General features: G+C 41.6%; 1 protein-coding gene across 1 annotated transcript in view; it reads left to right on the top strand.

Moving 5' to 3' along the window:
* The window catches only part of snx33 (sorting nexin 33), a 40227-nt gene extending 19145 nt beyond the window's left edge, over positions 1–21082 (top strand). Inside the window, exon 2 of the mRNA XM_080438474.1 lies at positions 15985–21082. Coding sequence (XP_080294600.1) covers positions 15985–16238 — 254 coding nt within the window. The 3' untranslated portion in view covers positions 16239–21082. The remainder of the gene's footprint in view (positions 1–15984) is intronic.
* The last annotated feature ends 312 nt before the right edge of the window (positions 21083–21394 follow it).

The raw sequence follows: 21394 nt of genomic DNA, 5'->3' as shown, positions 1-21394 counted from the left end.
CATGGCCAGGCCTACTTCTCCAGTGCAGGTTGAGGTCCCATTTGATGTCCTCCTGTGAGATTAATGGCCGTGGTTCCTAACAAGTGTTGTTGTTCCTCAGTACAGGGACATGAACATTCCAGTCAGTGTTTGTGATCCCTTTGCTTTTCCGCTCCAAAGTTCAAAACAAACCTTAATTAAAACCACTCATCTGTTCAGCAGATGATGTTTTGAATATATGCGTGCACGGATACAGCTGACACAGGACTAATACCTTTTACTGGCATGTTCCTGCAGGCTGTAAATCAGTTTGTCATTAGTGAATATTAGGATTATAGATTTGTTTATTACAAAGGTAATTGTTCTACAGTGTTGTTCTACAGATTGGGAGGAATGGTTAATTACTGTGCTGGCCAAAGCTCCGTGTTTGAGGCACAAAGGTATTTGAGAGGTTCCTTTGATGCATTCTCTGGTGAGTGTTACTATGCCTCAGTGTATAAGGAGGGGATCGTCATGAGGACATCAAAATAAGTTTAATGAAACAAGTATGGAAATTTGTATTTCAAAGTTTCTTCTTGGTCTAAAGGGATTACAAGCAAGGGATTGTGTTCTGCTGTGTTACTGGGTACTTAACGATTGCCAGAAAACCCCCATGACAATGTTTGCACAGATGCCATAAAATCCTGACGTCATGCAGTATCAGCTAATAATAGTGAAAGAAGCTATAGAAAACAGCAGTTGAGGTACACAGGGAATTAAACCCTTAACCCTGTTCTATACAGTGTCTGACCAGCAGAAACCTTGTATCTTCATATTTCAAGAAACCTTTTATGTTTTCTTTGTAAATTAATTTGTAAATAAATTGTGACAAGCTCAAAACTTGTTGCATCATGATGTCTTGTGAGCTTATAGATCTGGAATTTTTGCTATTTTGACTGTCTGTGAGTTTTATAAGTATTTAACCAGTGAAAAGTATTAACACAAGCTTGTGACAAAAAAAACGGTGTATCCACCTGAACTCCGGTTCTAGTGGATTTGGATATACAAGGCTTCCACTTGACAGCGACGACCTGAATTAACCTATGAAATGTCATGTGAGTACACTACACACACACACACACACTAATACTGTGTAAGTACTTAAGGAGACCAAAAGCGGGGCTCGCAACTCACTTGTTGAATGGTCCAAAGGTTTTTTATTTGTGACAAACAGCAGATCATCTGCTGTTTGTCACAAATAAAAAAACTTTAGACCATTCAACAAGTCAGTTGCGAGCCCTGCTTTTGTTCTTATGATTCTGTTCTTACAGTTTGGCTCAGCACCAAGGAACGGAGGATGTGCGTTATTTTTTCTTTGAGTACCTCTTTGAGACAAAATAATAAGTGTAAAGAGTTGAGTTATACGTAAGCAACCAGTTGTGCTACTGATACAGTATGTTTATCTTCCCATATATTTACACACTAATATGCTACATAGAGAGTCTTTAAAGTACAGTGTTTCTCTGATGTCCTGTGTGTGGACATTCCATGTCGTTGAGGTAATGAGGGATAAGAGCTTTGACCAAACTCATTTGGGTGTTCCCTCAAAGTGCCTCACAGCAACAATCCTCTTTGAACAAGAATAAACAGGGACATTTAAAATGGAGACGATAAGTTGTGTGCACACATTCCAGCGCTGATATAAACTGTAGCTGCCTACTTTAGTATCGCTGAACATGATTGGCTTAAGTAAATGCTGACACAAAGGGCTGACTCGTCAGAAAAGTTGGGGCTTTTTACAGATTGTTTCCTAAGGTTAAATTCAGAACTTTAAACTCTGGCAGATGTATCGCTGATTCACTAGTCTTTTTTTCTTCATGCCAGCTTAATATCTCTTCTCTTCTCTTCTCTTCTCTTCTCTTCTCTTCTCTTCTCTTCTCTTCTCTTCTCTTCTCTTCTCTTCTCTTCTCTTCTCTTCTCTTCTCTTCTCTTCTCTTCTCTTCTCTCCCAGAGTAAAAGGCAATTAATCTAATACTTTAACAAGAAAAAGAAAGATGAAGAGAAAAAGAGACGTGTACAGACAGAAAAGAAGAAAGGGAGACAGAAAGAGAAAACTGAAAAGAGAGAGAGAGAGAGACAGAGAAAGAGTCATCAGTTCAATGTGGTGCTTGACACGGACATCAGTCCCCACACGCACACGCACACGCACACGCACACGCACACACACACACGCACACGCACACGCACGCACGCACGCACGCACGCACGCACGCACGCACGCACGCACGCACGCACACGCACACGCACACGCACACGCACACGCACACGCACACGCACACGCACACGCACACGCACACACACACACACACACTAGCCCTGAGACATTGGTCTCATCTGTGTGGATACAACCCGCATTTGTCTTTTTTTCTTCACCATCTAATGAAACAAGGATCTCTGGTGTTAAGGTAGCTCTCCACCGCACCGACGTCAGTGGCGGTAAGCGTTGGAAAGCATCTGTTGCCGAAAATCTGCTGTTGAATGGGCGATGGGTGCACTATCGCGTCGGGTCGGAGGTTGTAGGGAAGCGCCGAAAGCCGACTGAGCAAGCTCGGTCGTATACGGTCGGCTTTCGATCGTCAGCAGCGGTCTGGCGGAGAGGAGATAGAGCTCTCTGGTTGGCCGATATAGGGACCCTTTAAATCTTTCTGCTGCTGAGTTGCCAGCTCTGTCAGTTGGGCCTTTCGTGGAATGCATCCAAAAATGTCACCATTCAATCCATAGATCTGGATTAATTCAGTGCCTGTGTGGTTCAGACAGTAGTGCACTTGCCTTTGAATGGCATGGTTCCGGGTTCAGTCCCGATTCCCGGGCACCGCCATCTCAGTGTATGTGTAGCACAGCTTGGGTAGCTAAGACCACAATAAGTACTGGGAGCTGACAGTAGGTGAGCCAAGTAATCCATCTCCCAGGGGTCTAGCACAGTGTAAAGGGCATAGGTGCGCTCGTTGCTCGGCTGATACTGACAATAAGCCACTATGACCGACTTATTTACTGGATTGATTATGACTTTGTTTTGATGTGGAATGTCAGCCTGCGTCTCGTCCAATAATTCACTATAGGAGATGACATCAGAAAGCAGAACGAGAGACCAATCACAGGATGTCAGGTGTTTAAGTCATTATTTAGACTAGAGTTAGCATGACCTTGCTTGACACTCATAAAGATCTGAGACCTGCCCAGCACAGCCACAGTGTTACACTGTTAGCCCCTGTTGTACATCCATGGTCTTCTATTCTTCAATGTTTATAGCTAGTCCTTCAACATTGTAGATTGAGAGCCTTGCCAGCTCCATTTCTGCAGTTTGGATTTGAACTGATGTCTCTCAGTCACGGGCCCACTCTTGTACGTAGGCCTTGCCGAGCCATGTGGCCCATAGGGCTGGAGCCTATCTCCTGTTTCTGTAGCGTGAGGCAGCTTGATGTACAAGTACATCCCCCTGGACATGACGCTAGTATGTCGCAGGGTCTTACCCCCAATCCAACCCTTGATGCTGAGTGCCAAGCAGGCACTCAGCCTGCTTTATAGTCTTTGGTGACCCGGCTGGGGCCCACTCTTGTAGCATTAGGATAATCTTAGCCTATGTGTCCCAATTTTTGTATAAGTATAATTAAGCCCTATTCAAAAGCTTTCAAACATAGCCTATCTACAAGCAAGCTTGTAGATCTGCTTAAAAAATAGGGATGCCAGGTTGAAAGTGGTTAATAAAATATATATTTTTCCAATTAATATCGGTCAAAACATCGGTAATCAGTGGGTTAAGAATAGCTGAAATTGGGATGAGGACCCAAACATCTGGCATCAGTCGGGCTCTATAATCTTGTTACTGTGAGTGTACATAGCAGAGCAGGTGATGGCAGATTGCTACTTTGCCAAACATTAGCAGCACATTACCTAGGATTAGGAGCAGGGTTTTTACTGCCACTACTTCCTGCCAAAACTTCCTCTAGTCATCTCATGGCACTTCTCTTTACATGTTGCTTCTAGGATCAAAGGGAACACTCACCCTCATGCTCCTTGCTGTAGTAGCAATGTTGTGTCGTCTGCTGTTCTATAATGCTCTCGGTAAAACTATTATGTGTAAAATATATAATATAGCTATTTATTTATTAATGCCTTTATTATAGATAGGACAGTAGGCTGACAGGAAATGGGGAGAGGGAGATGGGGAGCGATACGCAGCAAAGGCCGTTGGGATCGGGAATCGAACTCGCGACACGCTGTCAGGCTACATTATAGCCTAGGTGCCCGGACCGCTACGCCAGCATTTCAGGCCGTATAGCTAATTATTTAACCATGCTTTTAATAAGTATTTATGTAAGTCTGTTTTGAAAAGCTTGGCATCACAACAATGCAGGCAGTGGCCTGGCTGTAGAATACTATTAGGGCTGTTATAATTCACACTTTACAGATCAGCACACACACACTCGCACGCACACACGCACGCACGCACGCACGCACGCACGCACGCACGCACGCACGCACGCACGCACGCACGCACGCACGCACGCACACACACACCTAGTCCTATGTGAACACACAGTCACATCACACCCTTACACACAGAGTTGCACACACATACTGTATGTGCCCCCCCCCCTCCACCAGCATGTCAAGCAGGCTTTGGAGGATAAACACATGCTTTACTAATTAGGCTGACATTTTTTTCATGGCTGAAGACTCCATTAAACTTCACTCTTAAAGGGATAGTTTACATTTTTCTAGAAATCTTTCAGATTATTCAACCATTCATTTAAAATGAAAACACATCTCCTGTTAGAGTCATCTGGGACGTATTCTGTCTTTACTCTACCAAAGCCAGGCACAAATCTTAAATTAGTACTGTGGAATTGGACCAGCGTTGGTTTGTGCAGTCGCACTGCAACTGCAAGTACAGACACATACCAATACAAGATAATCGATAATCTATCATTTAAAAAATTTATCGATTAATAATCGATTCCTATTTTGGCCATATTGTTATAGGTAAACATTTTCAGTATTATTAGTTTTCAAATTGTGAAAATATCTCACAACTCACGCATTGTGATGCGTTGTGAGCTTGTTGATCTGCTATTTCCACTATTCCACAACAAAGTGTAAAATAATGTGATTTGTTGATGTATACATTTAACATTATATATAAAACAATTGTGCTTTTCAATTATTCGATTAATCAAAAAAGGAATCGATAAAATAACCGCTGAGAAGATAACCGATAGTTGCAGCCCGACCTTATACTGTACTGATCAGCACTGCAACTGTATACAGTATACGTACAGACACACCAACACACATGGCTGGATGTGGAGCAGCAGGTGCACTTTCTCTGGCTTCCCCGTGGGTGCTCAGCTACAAACAGCACAGAGTTTAAAATACCACGAAAAGTGGGAATAGCAGCATTCAAATAAAAGTGCAAGGCATTGACTCAGATGCACATAATGTTTTATCAGGCTGATGTGTTTTGGCCGGAGATTTTATCAGAGCATAGTCAAGTCACTATGCTCTGATGAAGGAGATCTGGACGAAATGTGTCAGCCTGATGTTGCATAATAACAGAATGTGCATCTGAGTCAATGCCTTGCATTTACATGTTTTGGAGTGCTGTGATTCTCACTACTTAATATATTATTTTTTTTACACCTCTAGGCCTGTCACAGTTATTACATAATCGCCTAATGGGAATTATTTGATATAATCGCAATTATTTTGCATAATCGTCATAATAACTTCTGTGTTGAAAAAACATTTTCCAAAAGTAAAGGAAATAGCAGATCTACAAGCTCACAATACCCTGTGATGCATTGTGAGCTTGTAGCTATTTCCACTATTTTTCTAATATTTGGAAAGAAATACAATTATAAAATAATTCATTCATTTCTCTGTATATTTACGTTATTTGTCACTTCTGCCGTATGGAATGTTTGTTTACCTGCCTAAAAAAAGCTTAAAAAATAGGGATGCCAGGTTGAAAGTGGTTAATAAAATATACGTTTTTCCAATTGATATCGGTCAAAACATTGGTAATCAGTGGGCTAAGAAACGCTGAAATTGGGATTAGGACCCAAACATCTGGCATCAGTCGGGCTCTATAATCTTGTTACTGTGACGTTATTTGTCACTTCTGCCGTATGGAATGTTTGTTTACCTGCCTAAAAGCCAAACAGAAATGTTATGTTCAATGCCAAAAATACAATTAAATCGTTAACCGCAATTATTTGTATGACAGTTAATCGTCGAGTAAAATGTCATGATCGTGACAGCACACACACCTACTGTACTGATCAAGTACAGACACACCAACACACACCTTACTGTACTGATCAACCCTATGGAATGCTGTTGGATCACATGACTGCTGCAGTATGGAAGATTACCCCTACACACACACACACACACACACACACACACACACACACACACACACACACACACACACACACACACACACACACACACACACACACACACACAAAACACAGTGCCAGATGCATCGATGCATAACGATGTGCATAGCTGTTAACTCAAACATGTAAGCATGCACAATGGATTTCATGCCCATGACATACAAACAAGCCCACAAATATGTTTCATCGGACATGTCAGTGGACTTTGCACGCATATATCCACTATTACACCATACACTAAGCGACTTTGAGTATTTAGAAAAGCGCTATATAAATTGTATGTATTATTATTATTATACACAGACTACAGTACATGAGCAACCATTACAGCTCAGACATGTTTACTCCAACATGCAGGCAGACATTCCTTATCAATGATGGACAGAATAGGTTAGAACATTTTCTCAAAATTGCACATACGCAGGATGTTGAGTGAAACAAAACAAGCACTCCTCCGTCCCCGACATGACCGGATTCCTCCCACCGAAATATTTGGAAAAATGTATCCAAACATAATTTGGAATAAGTCAAAAGAAACCTGTTTAATGATAAGAGAGACGTGAAAATGTGAAAACACAGAATTACCATTAAACCGGGAAAGCATCTGTGTCATTTTAGATTTTAGGGTTGGCTATTCAAAAACACTTTGTGCCACGCTGCGATCTTGTACATCTGCTATTTCTTTTACATTTTTGAAAAATCTTGAAAGTGTTTGAAATTTGTTTAAAGGCATTTGTAGAATTGGCCTCAGGTCTTAATGGGTTAATAGTGAGATACAGTGGGACAGCAGCATGTTTATTTTAGAGACCACAGGATGTCAGATGTTTTAGCCATTAGAGTTCACCTTGCTTGACACTCATACATACATTTACATCTGGGACAGCACAGGCCAGTACAACCATGGTCTTCTTCTATTCTTCAATGTTTAGCTAGTCCTCCAACATCGTTGGGGATGGATGCTTTGCCAACCCATTTCCACAGTCTGGATTTGAACTGGTGACTCTCCAGTCACAGACCCACTCTTGTAGCTATATAGTAGGATAATCTTGTAAAGCCAGACTGTGAAATATACTGATACATTGGCAATAATTTGACCTTTTTTTTAAAGACGGTATCAGCAGTAGCCGATGTGTCCCGCTTTGTAAGTATAATTAAGCCATATTAAGAAACCTTCAAACAAAGTCGATCTACCGTACATGCTCACAACATGTCGCATGGTGAACATTTTAGAAGATTTTTATTAAATGACCACCGCTGAAAACAGTTTTTTGCCATTCCTCAAAAACAAACTATTTTGGTATATTTGAGAACATATTTGCCGTGTGGCCACTGGGCCTCCCTCCCCTTAGCAGAGCATGACTGACGTTTTATGTACTGACGAGTTAAACACACAGAATGATTTCATTAGGCTAGTTTTGCATCAGAACAATGAGGCGTGGACACAGGATCTCTCACACACACACACACACACACACACACACACACACACACACACACACACACACACACACACACACACACACACACACACACACACACACACACACACACACACACACACACACACACACGCATTCCTTTGTGACCGCCAAATTTCGCATAAAAGCCCCCCTCCCTCTGCATTCCACTGATATGATTATGTGCTTAAATGATTGTACTACAGCTGTAACATGTTTAAGTTTAATTGGATTTATAGTCATGTATTGTATTGTCTTCCAGGAACAGGAAACTTCACTCATCTGGCCTTAAGGGTTCAGTGTCACATGAAAAGTTGGAAACTTTACTGCACTTAAAGCATTTGGTGTGAGCTACCAAGATACCCCTAAGTGAGTGTTAGTTTAACACAGGGAGTGTACAAGTGTACCATTTGTTTCTGTTAGGAACAGAATGTGTTCTTGGACCCAAGTGCAGGAACTCAGACAAACGCAGGAGATGAGGATCACAAATTTACGTTTACAAATAAGGACACAGATTAACAATGATACAATTTACAGAAACACTCTAGTAACTAATACAATAACTGAACTCATAACATGACACTGGCAACATGACAGAGAACCTGACCCACACAACTTATGACCCAGCAGAAAAACACAGTCTTTATAGTCTCAGGAGCTTGTCACCCAACCAGGCTTAGCTGGTCCTCACAGGTGACAGCACTCAGGGCAATCTAACCTCGCATCACCAGACTTTCCACCGCGGAGGAAAGCCTGGTATTCGTTCTAAACTGAGCCGTGTGATCCGGTTGCCGACGCATTGTTTTTGTTCCCCACATAATGCGAATCAATTCGTTTAGTTTACCTCACTAGTTGCACTACGAGTGAGGATAAAAGATGGACACCAAACAATTATTATAGCAAAAAAGAAATGAAATGATTATACCAAACTAAACACATTTTAAATTAGGGGAATCATTTTGGAGGTGCACGGCACCGGTGGTTCCGGTCATTGGTTCCGGCCGCCTGATGACGTAAAGTTATTTCCGCTCTGACCAGATCAGAAACCCGAAAATGGTATTGATCCCAGGCTAGGGTAATCAGAGTCTTGGCCTCAGGTAGAAGGGAGTGCAGGAGATTGGCTGAGGGGAAATAGGAGCAGAGCAAGTGAGGGGTAGAGGTACACTCAGTGGCTAAACATTCACATCAGGTTCTGACGATTCTGACTGGTCAATCAAATTCAATCAAGAACAGCGTCTGTTCTTCATAGCAGACTTCTGCTATGAAGAAAATATATTTGGTATGAACAGACCATTGCAATGAAGAACATACTGTTCGTATGAAGAACAGACCGTTGGTATGACTAAACACACTGTTGGTATGAAGAACAGACTGTTCCTGTGGACAGAGACTTAGCACCTGGATCATATCAATCTGCAGTGCTTGTTTTTTTGCCGTATCCAACCTGGCGGCCAAGTAAACAGCAACCCGAACCTCTAGTATTAATACATAATCAGATGGGTGTGGTGTCTGAATTGGATGATGACCTTACTGAAACTGAGGTGCTGGAGAAAACCACCCATTTCGGATGCTGTCAATGCACTGAATGGGACGTTATCGCGTTTAATCAGACTATTGATTGGTCTAAGTAGGTGAGATACTGATCTACCGACGGGGCTCAGTAGGTGATTTGTATATTTTTGGTCCGCGTCGGAGGCGCGCCGTCTCAAGTGAACTTGAGCCACGAGAGGCACCACCGAGCGAGCTAAAGCGAGTGAGTTGCCGGGCCGAACGTTGCAAAGTTCGCTTGAGCCGACTCAGCACCGTCCGAGTTATGTACCGATAGGCACAGAATCGTAAATCATGTTTTGGGGTGAGCGTTTGCCCCAACTTTCGTCAACCCACAGAATAACAACAAAACACCTACTGAGCCCCGTTGGTAGGTCAGTAATTCACCTACTTAGACCAATCAATAGTCTGATTAAACGTGATAATGTCCCATTCAGTGCATTGACAGCATCCGAAGCCGGTGAGAAAACAATGCGCTTTGAAGTGCTTGAATTTGACTTTTGTAAAAACCTACCCCATCTCTGGACCAAATGAGCTGTGCATCAGAGGATTGGTCCCAGCGCTGCTAGATGGACTAACTTTAGATGGACTCATTCTAAAAATATATATATAAAACAACAACACTGTAATAATAAAGTTTGGGAACTGGAACGGGCTGGGTTCTAGGAGGATCTCTCCATGGAGAGCGGTGGGTGTTTGCTGAAAAGAAACATGCCCTGAGGGGTTTGGGAAAGGTCAAGAACAACAGACAAGACACAGACAAGAGACAATGCACAAGCTCAGAAAAAGGTACGCAAGACACCTACCTGTCTGTGTGTGTGCAGAGCGACGCAGTGTTTATATTTACAAATTGAATCCTGAGAATGTACATATGGAACCAAATGCCTTTGGTTCCATGTGCACTCTCAGTATTAACACTCAGTATTTTCCAGTGTACGGAAAAAGACAAAAGAACACACACACGTGCGCGCGCGCACACACACATCCTTCTCCCACCCACACACACATCCAGTTTGCTGTAGAGTAAAGCTGGCTCCAGACCAATCCAAATCGGCCCGACTTTGGGCCGATTTGGCTTCGGGAAGCGTCGGCCAGTCGGTTAGGGGTCCGTCGGCCAGTCGGTTAGGGGTCCGTCGGGACCTTTTCGGCCGACCCAGAGCCGACCGAACATGTTCAGCTTTTTAGCCGACTGGCAGAGCAGTGGCAGTGACAACAAAGGGCTGTCGGTGTTGCCAGATTATGTGAGAGAAACAAGCGACCATGTCTATGAAAACCTACATTCACTGTTTCTCGTTGTTGCTCCCAGAGAGAGAGAGAGAGATTGATTGATTTGACCTAGTTTTGCGCAGTTTTGGTGCGCAACACAACCCTCGTTTAAGTGAATTGCTTTCACCTGCTGCTGCTGTGTGGAGCGCAGTGGTGGAAAAAGTACTCAAATGTTTTACTTAAGTAAAAGTATCAATACTGCAATGTAGAAGTACTCCGTTACAAGTAAAAGTCCCGAATTAAAAATGTACTTGAGTGAAAGTACAAAAGTATTGGTATCAAAATGTACTTAAAGTACCAAAAGTAAAAGTACTCAAATGTTTGAAAATAGCAGATCTACAAGCTCACAACGCGTCGCTTCGCGACGCGTTGTGAGCTTGTAGATCGGCTATTTTCAAATAGCCTAGGTATAAAATAGAGCTAAAGTGGTTACTGTATGTTTTATAATGTAATAATTTATATCTGCAAAGTAACTAATAACTAAAGTTTTCAAATAATTGTAGTGGAGTAAAAGTAGAATATTTTCCTCAGAGATGTATGGAGTAGAAGTAAAAGTACTGAAAATTAGAAATACTCCAGTAAAGTAAAAAATCCTCAAAAGTGTACTTAAGTACAGTACTTGAGTAAATGTACTTAGTTACTTTACACCACTGGCGGAGTGTGCGCTACAGGGCATATCTCCAAGCCAGGGTGACCTACCCAGGCTCATGAAATTCATATGCAGGCATAGTAGCCAATTAGAATGAAATCCGCAAAAACGGACTCATATACTGATACAGAACCATATATTGGCTATTATATTATGGCTGTCGGGTGGAAATCTTGTATGTTCCTTTTTTATTATTATTTAAAAACAATTTAAAATCGTGAAAATAGCCAATCTACAAGCTGTAATTATTAATAATTAAGAAATACTATATTTTAAAGAGTGAAAAATCAACTAAAGTCATTATTAGTGCAAGTTCATTCACATTTCATTTGAATGAAAATAACTTGTGGGTAAAATACATTCTGTGAATCTAATGTGATTAATGTGACCCCTACTTCAGTCAGTGAAGTCCAGGGCTGAATGTGACATATTGAGACCTATATAACTAAATATTGGTCATTTGCCAACACATTATTTTGTGAAATAAATGGGTTATATTTCACAGATAGTTATACTATTCTTATAATATATTAAAATACAATGATCCTTAACCTTCAAGTTAAATGCATTATTTCCGTGGACTTAAAAATCATTTTTGGACTTAAAAATCATTATTATTTTTTTGGATGGCCTTCCTGCCCTGGCAGGAAGACCGGGCAGGGCCTTTGTGCCCTCCAAAAAATTACAACACCAAAGGCCAAGTGGCCTTGCCCCTAAAATGACGAAATTCCAGGCTTGAATGCAATAGATGTACTCTGAGTCTGTTACAAGTAAAAGTCCAGAATTCAACATTTACTTGAGTAAAAGTACTAAAGTATTGGTATAAAAATGTACTTAAAGTACCAAAAGTAAAAGTACAAAAATGTTTGAAAATAGCAGATCTACAAGCTCAGAACGCGTGCATCGCAACACGTTGTGAGCTTGTAGATCTGCTATTTTCAAATAGCTTATAGGTATAAAATAGGGCTAAAGTGGTTAATGTATGTTTCATAATGATTTATATCTGCAAAGTAACTAGTAACTAAACATTTCAAATAATTGTTGTGGAGTACAAGTATAGACAATTGGAAATACTCCAGTAAAGTAAAAGTACCTCAAAATTGTACTTAAGTACAGTACTTGAGTAAATGTACTAGTTACTTACACCACTGCACGTCAGTGAAGAAAAAACGCTGGGAACATCCCTAAGTGGCTTTGCAGGGAAACAAGCCCAAAGTCGCTTATAATAAGCAGACCTGGCAACGCTGGCACGCTAAAAGTCAAATTAGCACATGAATGGCCAGTCGGCTGACAGACTTAAATGGTAACTTTTGCCAACCGAATACCAGTCTGTTGCAGTCTGGAGTAGTCTGCAATAGTCTGGACGAGTCTGTTTGGTGCGGAGTTGCCTTAAACAAACAGTGACTATCAGTAAAGTGGACTTCCTGTCTTAGATCAGAGATGAGAGAGAGGAGCTGCTGCTTCTCTAACTGGTTCCCTCCGTGACCCTTGACCCCCTGAAAGGAGCACTGTGGGAGTGAATGAAGAATGTAGCAGATTCCTGAAACTGCCCCCACTCAATCTCTGTCTCTGTCTTTCTCTGTATCTATCTCCGTCTCTCTCTCTCTCTCTCTCTCTCTCTCTCTCTCTCTCTCTCTCTCTCTCTCTCTCTCTCTCTCTCTCTCTCTCTCTCTCTCTCTCTCTCTCTCTCTCTCTCTTTCTCTGTCCAAATGTCTTTACCTCTAACGTTTTTTCTCTTTGTCCCTAGCTCTTTCTTTCTCTCTCTCTCTCTCTCTCTCTCTCTCTCTCTCTCTCTCTCTCTCTCTCTCTCTCTCTCTCTCTCTCTCTCTCTCTCTCTCTCTCTCTCTTTCTCTGTCCAAATGTCTTTACCTCTAACGTTTTTTCTCTTTGTCCCTAGCTCTTTCTTTCTCTCTCCCATTACCATTTAAAATGTTGTTTATTCCAACTCATGCCTCTCCCCTCCTCTCCTGTCCTCTCTTCCCCTCTCCTCTCCTGTCCTGTCCTCTCTTCCCCTCTCTTCTCCTCTCCTGTCCTCTCCTGTCCTCTCCTCCCCTCCCCTCTCCTCTCCGGTCCAACCACAGTAGCTAGCTGTCCATTCACTCATGTGACACAGTGATCTGCTCTGTCTGTTAACCCATTCAATCCGGGAACGCATCTGTGTCATTTTAATATTTCTTTGGCTATTCAAAAATAGCTGATCTGCAATTTTATTTTTATTTTTTGGGGGGGTCAACATATTTTGAGATGGGGGTCTTATTTTAAGATAAAAAATCTTAAAATGACAGGAGATGCTTTCCCGGTTTGAATGGATTAACGACAGATAAACACATCCAATGTTAGCTCGGGTCATTGGCTGTAAATCACTGTGGCTTTGTTAGCTGCAGGAGCCACATTGACCAGTGGCTGTTTGTATACAGATTGGTTCAAGTGTTTGGCTCCTGCAGTCTTGATGGGGCCGACAATGTGTTTGCATTATGCTCAATTCATACTCTGTCGTACGATGGTGTCGAATGTACAAATACAGCAGCGGAAAATAGACAAGCTCACAAGCTCATTTACGAACTTGCAGATCTGCTATCTTCGGCACGTGACACCGGCATACAACAAAGTGTAAAACAAGCATTTTAGACTCATATTTTCTACAGTTTTGCACGTGATTAATTTGACCATTGGTACTTCTGTGTTCAGTACTAAAGCGAGAGGAGAGAATTAAAATTAGGAATTAACGAGCATCTTACAGTCTTCAGAATTGGCTGATCTGGAAATAATGATCAGGCCCTCCGCACGCACGCACACACACGCACACGCACGCACAATATCTCTCTCTAACCAAAACCTTACCCGTACCCACCAGCACACCCCCTTCCTTGTGGTTTTTTTTGTCTGCCAGAGTCAGACATGCTCTGTGGTGATGCACACTCTCCTCTCATGTGGAAAACAGCAGAGGAGAATGTAGGTCAGCTGTACCACAGACTGTATGGATCACACATTCTGCAGCCTGCTGGAAGTGCCCTGCATGCCTTCCTCAACATTTTACTGCCCAGGAATTCCATACACAAATCCAGGGCACCGCGCTGCCTTCCTCCGTAAGCCTGTTTAACCACTTAAGCCCTATTTTGGACTTCGGCTATTTAAAAATAATAACCGATCTACAAGCTCACAAAGCATTGTGACGCGTCGTGAGCTTGGTCGGCTATTTTTTTATCATTTTGAAAATCGTTCATTTTAAAGCAAATATGGTTAAGTGAATTAGCAGATGCTTTCAGCAGGGTTTGTTTCAAGTTTCAAAGTTTCTTTTCACACACACACACACACACACACACACACACACACACACACACACACACACACACACACACACACACACACACACACACACACACACACACACACACACACACACACACACACACACACAAATATATATATGTATATATATAAGAAGCAGTGAGATGAATATGTCACAGATAAAGGTGATATACTTACAGACAAGGATGACATCACAATGACATCAACACAATAACATTCTTATAGCAGTTTGTCTTAGTTTCAAAGTTGTCTACATAATAAAAGCAAATCAAGCACACAGAAGAATTGTTACATGGGCTCCATTAAGTCTCTCGTTTAGCTCGTTAAGACCCGAAACTTACTGGAAGCATCACCTCACCTCAGCGTCTGACATGCTTCTGCTGTTCTCACTGGCACAGAACAGGGACCTATTATACAGGAAAGATATTTTCACAATGAGTTAGCCTTTGATAACGGCCATTCATTATTAAAATGGTTCACTGGATTTAATTTTGATTTAGTTTAGAGGAAACATTTTTAAAAAGCAGCAATGTTGTGAACCGTGTTAAAGATAATTACATGCACATTTGAGTGGGCCATTGATTTTATTTAAGAGCTCAGATAGATACTGTTAAAATGCTGCCTAGTGGCAGGAATGAACCTGCCCTGCCCCTCCACTGGGACAGTGATGTTATAGACTGTGATGTCATTGTACTCTGAGGGAATGTGGTGTTCTTAAACTGGTATTATGGGGTTGGTAATTGGTATCCACAGCAACTAAAACAGGAATAAGAAAATGTCATGCTACTGTCCCGTTATAGACAGGCAACACAGCCATTCCTCCCTTTCTCTCTCATGCACATTCATTTTCTACCTTTCTCCATCTTTCTCTCAGATCTCTGTATGTCACGTATCCCATAGCCTGGGGGTACTGACTGAGGGATTGCTCTGCAGTTATTAAGTCACAAAAATAACATACTGTAGTTGTCATTGAACAATTTGAAAAAAATATCGAGTAATTGAGTTCCTTGGCCTGCTGGCAGCGTGCACAATAAATATGAGGCTGGTTGCACCGTAGTATGCAAGATTAGCTGTGGACAGACCATGCAAGAATCGACTCCCGGAGATTAAGAAATGAACAAAGGAAGGTGGTTCACAGAACAATAAAGCACAAAAGAACCGGCTAGTAGATTGGAGAAAGTGCACACCAGGTTGATTAATGACATGCTGGTAATGCCAAATTAAATAGAAAAAAAAAGAATCTCACTCTGTGGCTCTATTTATTGATTTATGATATCTATTAACGTCTTGGCTAACAAAGTGTTTCATCTTTTTCGTTCCCCCTCTCCTCCAGGTGCGTTTGCAAAAGTGAAGGAGAGCCAGAGGATGAGCGATGAGGGGAAGATGGATCAGAACGAGGCAGATGGCATTAGGAAGCGTTGCAGGACAGTGGGCTTTGCCCTGCAGGCCGAGATGAGCCACTTCCACTGCAGACGAGAGGTGGACTTCAGGGACATGATGCAGGCTTACATCAAGGAGCAGATTGCATTCTACCAGCGCATTGGGCAGCAGCTGGAACGCACACTGAGGATGTACGACAACCTGTAACACCACCGTGGATCCATGCAAGGGACAAGTCAAGGACCGAGGCAACATCTGTCGGCCATTGGGTAGACCACCTTACATAACCCCTCCACTCGTCAGCACCATGTGACCACGAGCGTTCAACATTGACGCTTGTTTCCAGACCACGACTTGACTTCCAAGCCTTGGGTCTGGGTGGTTGAATTAGTGTTGCTTCAACTGAGGGGTGAAGCCAAAAGATTTACACCAACATGCCTGCCTAATGCGGAGGTGGGACTTTAAACATGGCTACCTACCTGGCGCACTGACGCTCTTTGTGGAGTTGTCATTCATTTTGATGGATCCAAGGATTTGGGTTCCAATATAGCCACCTACCCAGATGCCAAAAGAGAAGTACCATTGTACTTTTTAGATGTTTTGCTGATTATCTTGTCCACAGAATGTTAGTCAGCTGGAAGGCTTACTCAAGGACACAGGGATGGACATAGAGCTGTTGATGGACATGTATTAGCTGTAAAGGGATTTAAACTGTGAGCTACTGCTTCCAGGAAGCAGTGTCTCTCTATCCACTAAGCCAACCTGCCACCAAATATCAGAAGAGAAGAGGGGAGAGTTCTACAACCTACCAACCATCCATCAAGAGGATTTTGTTCTTTAATTCATTCATGGAAAAACTAGTGAGGCTATCCGTTTCTCTGTGTGTAGCAGTCCTGTGCTTTGAAGAACTCAGTCATAACATCTTCATTCTAAGAGACCTACTGTATGCGGAAATCCACAGAACATCTCTTTGTCTACATTAGGACCTGTTGTTAATTTTGCATAAAGGGGACAGTTTATTTAAGAGGTTTGATTAAAATGCGACCATAGAGTCTTAGCGGATCTCTAGTTTACCGTTCTGTAGTGTAACAATGATGAAAAGCCATGTACAGGTTTCTTCTTCCTGAAACCCCCCTCTTCTTTCTGGCATCATGCACTTTGGCCCCTCCTTGGGTGTTAGTTTACTCGAAATATTTCCAATATGGTCAGTTCATAAAGGAAAATCACATCTGCACGGCAATTTTCATCAACAAGTTTTTTGTTTTCCTTCATTCCTATTTCGTCTGTTTAGTTGTTTGAATTGTCTTGTACATTACGCTACCCTGAATTTAACTGAGATGAACTCAGTTGAACAGAGAACAAAGATTTCAAAGAATTTGAACAGACTAAAAGTGAACTGGTCCCATTTATGCTTGAAACAAATAAACCTTTAAAAGGAAAAGTGGGTTGAAATCTGCCCAGATTCTTTTACTATGAACCAATCCTCTTTGGTCTTTGCCCAGGACTTTTCCTTGCTCAGGTGTTCACTGTGTTACCAACCTTAACGTCTTTTCCACTTCCTGTTCTCTGCTCATATGAACCAGGGCTGTGCCTGTCTGAGCTTTGCACCACACAGAGTAGAAAAATGTACTGATGTAATGTCATTCAGCAATAATTTCATTTTTCTGTGGTTTCTAAATCAGCCAAGTGCCTTCAAGCAGCTAAGTGTAAACCTGTCCCACAAAGCCAATAGAGCAGTGTATGAAACCTCTGTTTCTATATACTGTAGCTTTAGAAGATTGTTGGTATTGAACGTACAGGAAGATTCATTGGCCAAGAAAGTTTTGCACATACAGGAAATTGTCTTCAGAATTTTACCCATCATAAGGAGCAGTGGGCAGCTACTGAACAGCACCCAAGGAGCAGTTAGGGGTTCAGTCAGTGTCTTGCTCAAGGACACTTTGACCTGATGCCAGGAGGAACCAGGATCCAACCAGGAACCTTGTGATTCCCAGTCGACCACTCTACCTCCTGAGCCACTGCCACCACCACCACTAGAACTGGGTAGTATATCACACAGGTGCATTTATGGATGTCATTCATGTTGATGTGAAATCTAAACCCTAATCATGACCTGTGACCTCTCAAAGCAACCAGAATGTAGTTCCTGCTGTTGGTGTGTTGTTGGACAGCGTTGGTTGAGGTTCCTAAATGAGCCTTTTGCATTAGCCCTGCAGTATGCTCTGTTAATACTAGTGAGACATGGATTATACCCACAGACAAGTTTGCACAAGTTTTTAGTGTGTGTGTGTGTGTGTGTGTGTGTGTGTGTGTGTGTGTGTGTGTGTGTGTGTGCGCGCTTGCGTGTGCGTGCGTGCGTGTGTGTGTGTGTGCGTGCGTGTGTGTGTTGATTTATTCTCTTTGGTGTACTGCAAACAAAGTTACTATGTTGAAATTCTGCAATTATATTGTCTACTCAAATGGAAACTAGTCTTGTCTGGTGAACTGGATCAACTGGTTGTATGAGTCATCAAACCACATCCACATGCACGCAGAGATTCAATCAGTTTATATGAGTGAGGCTGTTCATGTGTAATCAGAGCAAAATAGTCACATTAACAGATGACTAGGCTGCACGCAAACGTAGTCGGTAATAATATTGACATAACTGATGTTTGAGATAAACGGTTTCACTCCAAAATGTATCAATTAAATGTACGTATTCCTTCCTTTTTCACTTTTTGAGTGCCTGGAAAGTCCTCTTCGCATTATTAAACATATCCATTTGGAGAAAAAAGCAATAGATATTTATTTTCTTCAAGAACACTGTACAGTATGTAACATCTCACTACTCAGAAATCTTAGCAATCCACCATCCATAAAACAATAGTCTTAACTCTTCTTTAGTGAGTTAAACACTCAAGCCAGTAATCCTGTTTGACATTTTTGCGTAAATAATAGTTTCTTGGGGATGGTTCTTGTGCTGGATATTTCATTTTGGAATGAAACCTCCAAATGTCATTAATGTTGAAACTCCTGATGTAATGAATCTTTCCGTGTGAATTGAGCCAGTATGATTTTATAAACGGAGCGTATCATTTTGCTCATTCTGTTTATGACCAAAGAATATCTGTTCCACTAACATTGACTCATTCCATTTTAATAAGAGCAGAACGTTTCACTGGGACTTTTGTGGCTAGATGGCGACTATCTTTAGACTGGTGTCAACCTCAGAAGGTTTATGTGTAGCCTGCAGCTTTGTACTGAGAAGCATTACCTCAGGAAGTGTTGTCAGGCTGTGTTTAATGCTCTGCTAATCCTGGCATGCTTCTTTTTTCCCTTACGGGAAAATACATGAATGCTGTTTCAGCAGTTTTTTTTGTATTGGTGACTGATATGGATATAGTGATAAGTTTGATTGAAGAGTGTTTGTATTCTAGGAAAACGTAGGATGAACAGTGGGATAAGAAATATAACATTTTAGGCATATACATGTACAGTAGATGAAGCAATATCCAGGGGGCTAAGTGAAACCACACAATACACCACACATTTCTCCATCACCTACATTGCAGTGAACCAACAGTATGGAGTTCAAGTTGCAAAAGAGTGTCTGGGAACAACAGTACAGCTCTTAGTCAGGCGACCCTCTTTACAGTACTCTCAACAATCCATGTAATTTTCATGTCTAATTGAAAAGGGTCAATTTAACTTAATCGTGTTGTAAGTCTTCTTGGTCAACTGACTGCAAGTTCGAACCACAATGTAGTTTTTGCGTGCAACAAATTCATTCCCAGACCAGTTCTGAGTAAACAAATGGTGGGCCTGTGTGTGAGTCACACATGAGTGTTCACCACTGCCCAGTCCACATCCCCAGCCTCACGGTCCTTTAACCCTTTAGCTCTATTTGTGGGACATGAGCTTGTTTTAGTTGGCATCACAGTTTGCGGCTCCTAGACCAGTTTCCCAAAACAGTGGGGCGGGACCCATTTTTGGAAGTAAATATTCCTTTTCTTTTGTTTCCTATAAAAAGAAAAAAACGAATCATAAATAAAAAAGTCAAACATTTTTTCAAAAGAAATGAATAAAGTCAAAGAAATTACTTTTTGTCTTTTAAAGAAGTAGTTAAAAATAGCAGATCTACAAGCTCACAAGGCCCGATGTGTTGTGAGCTTGTAGATAGGCAATTCTCACTACTTTGGGTCCCGGGGAGACATAACATTTCTCTTTTTGGTCTCGAGCTAAAAAGTTTGGGAACCACTGTCCTAGACCAAAGAATCACTTTACAATAGGTTTCCATGTTTACCCTGTTCGATGATGGTGAATGTTAAAAGAAAAACAGTTTGCTTTATTGTTTCTGAATTCAGACTGTTCCTACCCTGAGGAAATTGTGAAGACAGTACCATTCCATGATGACAGAACATGTTAGGGGGCAAAAGACATGCAAGCAATATACAGGGACTAACAAAAGAACAATTCAACCTTGTTTAACAACAGCAAAGCTAATGATCATGACTGCCAATAGTTTGTGTCTAATCTGCACCGCAAAGACCCAACAGCAGTTGACTACATTTCATGTGTTTTAAATAAACAAGGTCATGGCAAGGGTTAATTTCTTATAAGAATGAATCATACCATAAACCGCAACCAAACCATAAACTATCCACTTCTGTAGAAACAACCCCTCTGGCAGCACCGGGAGATCTCAGTTTTACTCCAATTTCTGATCCTTTGGTTTTATCAAGTCAAGTCAGATTATTGTCCATTTGACAAAGTATCGTACATTGTAAACATGTGCTCTCAACAGTGACCAACATGAAGATTTACAAAGGATTGTAACAACGCCTTCCTCTCTGCACGTTGATGTGTTCCAAAGCTGTATGACAGACACGGAAGAAGTTATTTCACATAGATGACTGTTGTTTAACATGGATGTGTGGAACTGGGGAGGATGGGACAGGGGAGCTTCATTTCATGAAGCAACATGATTCTGATGTACAGCTTAAGTCAAGTAATTTCCTACTTGGAGGGGGAGACCTGAAGTCTTAATAAAAGTGATGATGATGACTCGACTCTCATCTTTGTATACATGTTTGTGTTAAATGTTTCTGCTGCAATGGATTCTCATTATAGCGAGTACAATGTATGTGAAAGGGCATCAGTGTTGGATACTTGGGAAATAAATCCAGTTCAAATGAATGAAGGTGTAAACAATAGATTATATATATTGGTTTGATTGATTGAATACTTTATTAGATGGAAATGCAAACAGCACGAGTACATCATACGACATGTCATACACTTGGTCTAAAAGGATAACACAAAAAAGTCCTTTCCATTGAGGTCCTATGTATTCAATTCATCAACATCAGCTCCTCGGAGCA

This window comes from Gymnoscopelus braueri (assembly GCF_963280865.1).
Source record: "Gymnoscopelus braueri genome assembly, chromosome: 9".
Classification (NCBI taxonomy): Eukaryota; Metazoa; Chordata; class Actinopteri; order Myctophiformes; family Myctophidae; genus Gymnoscopelus; species Gymnoscopelus braueri.
The sequence above is the reverse complement of the archived record's forward strand: the minus strand, read 5'-3'. Positions and strand labels throughout refer to the sequence as shown.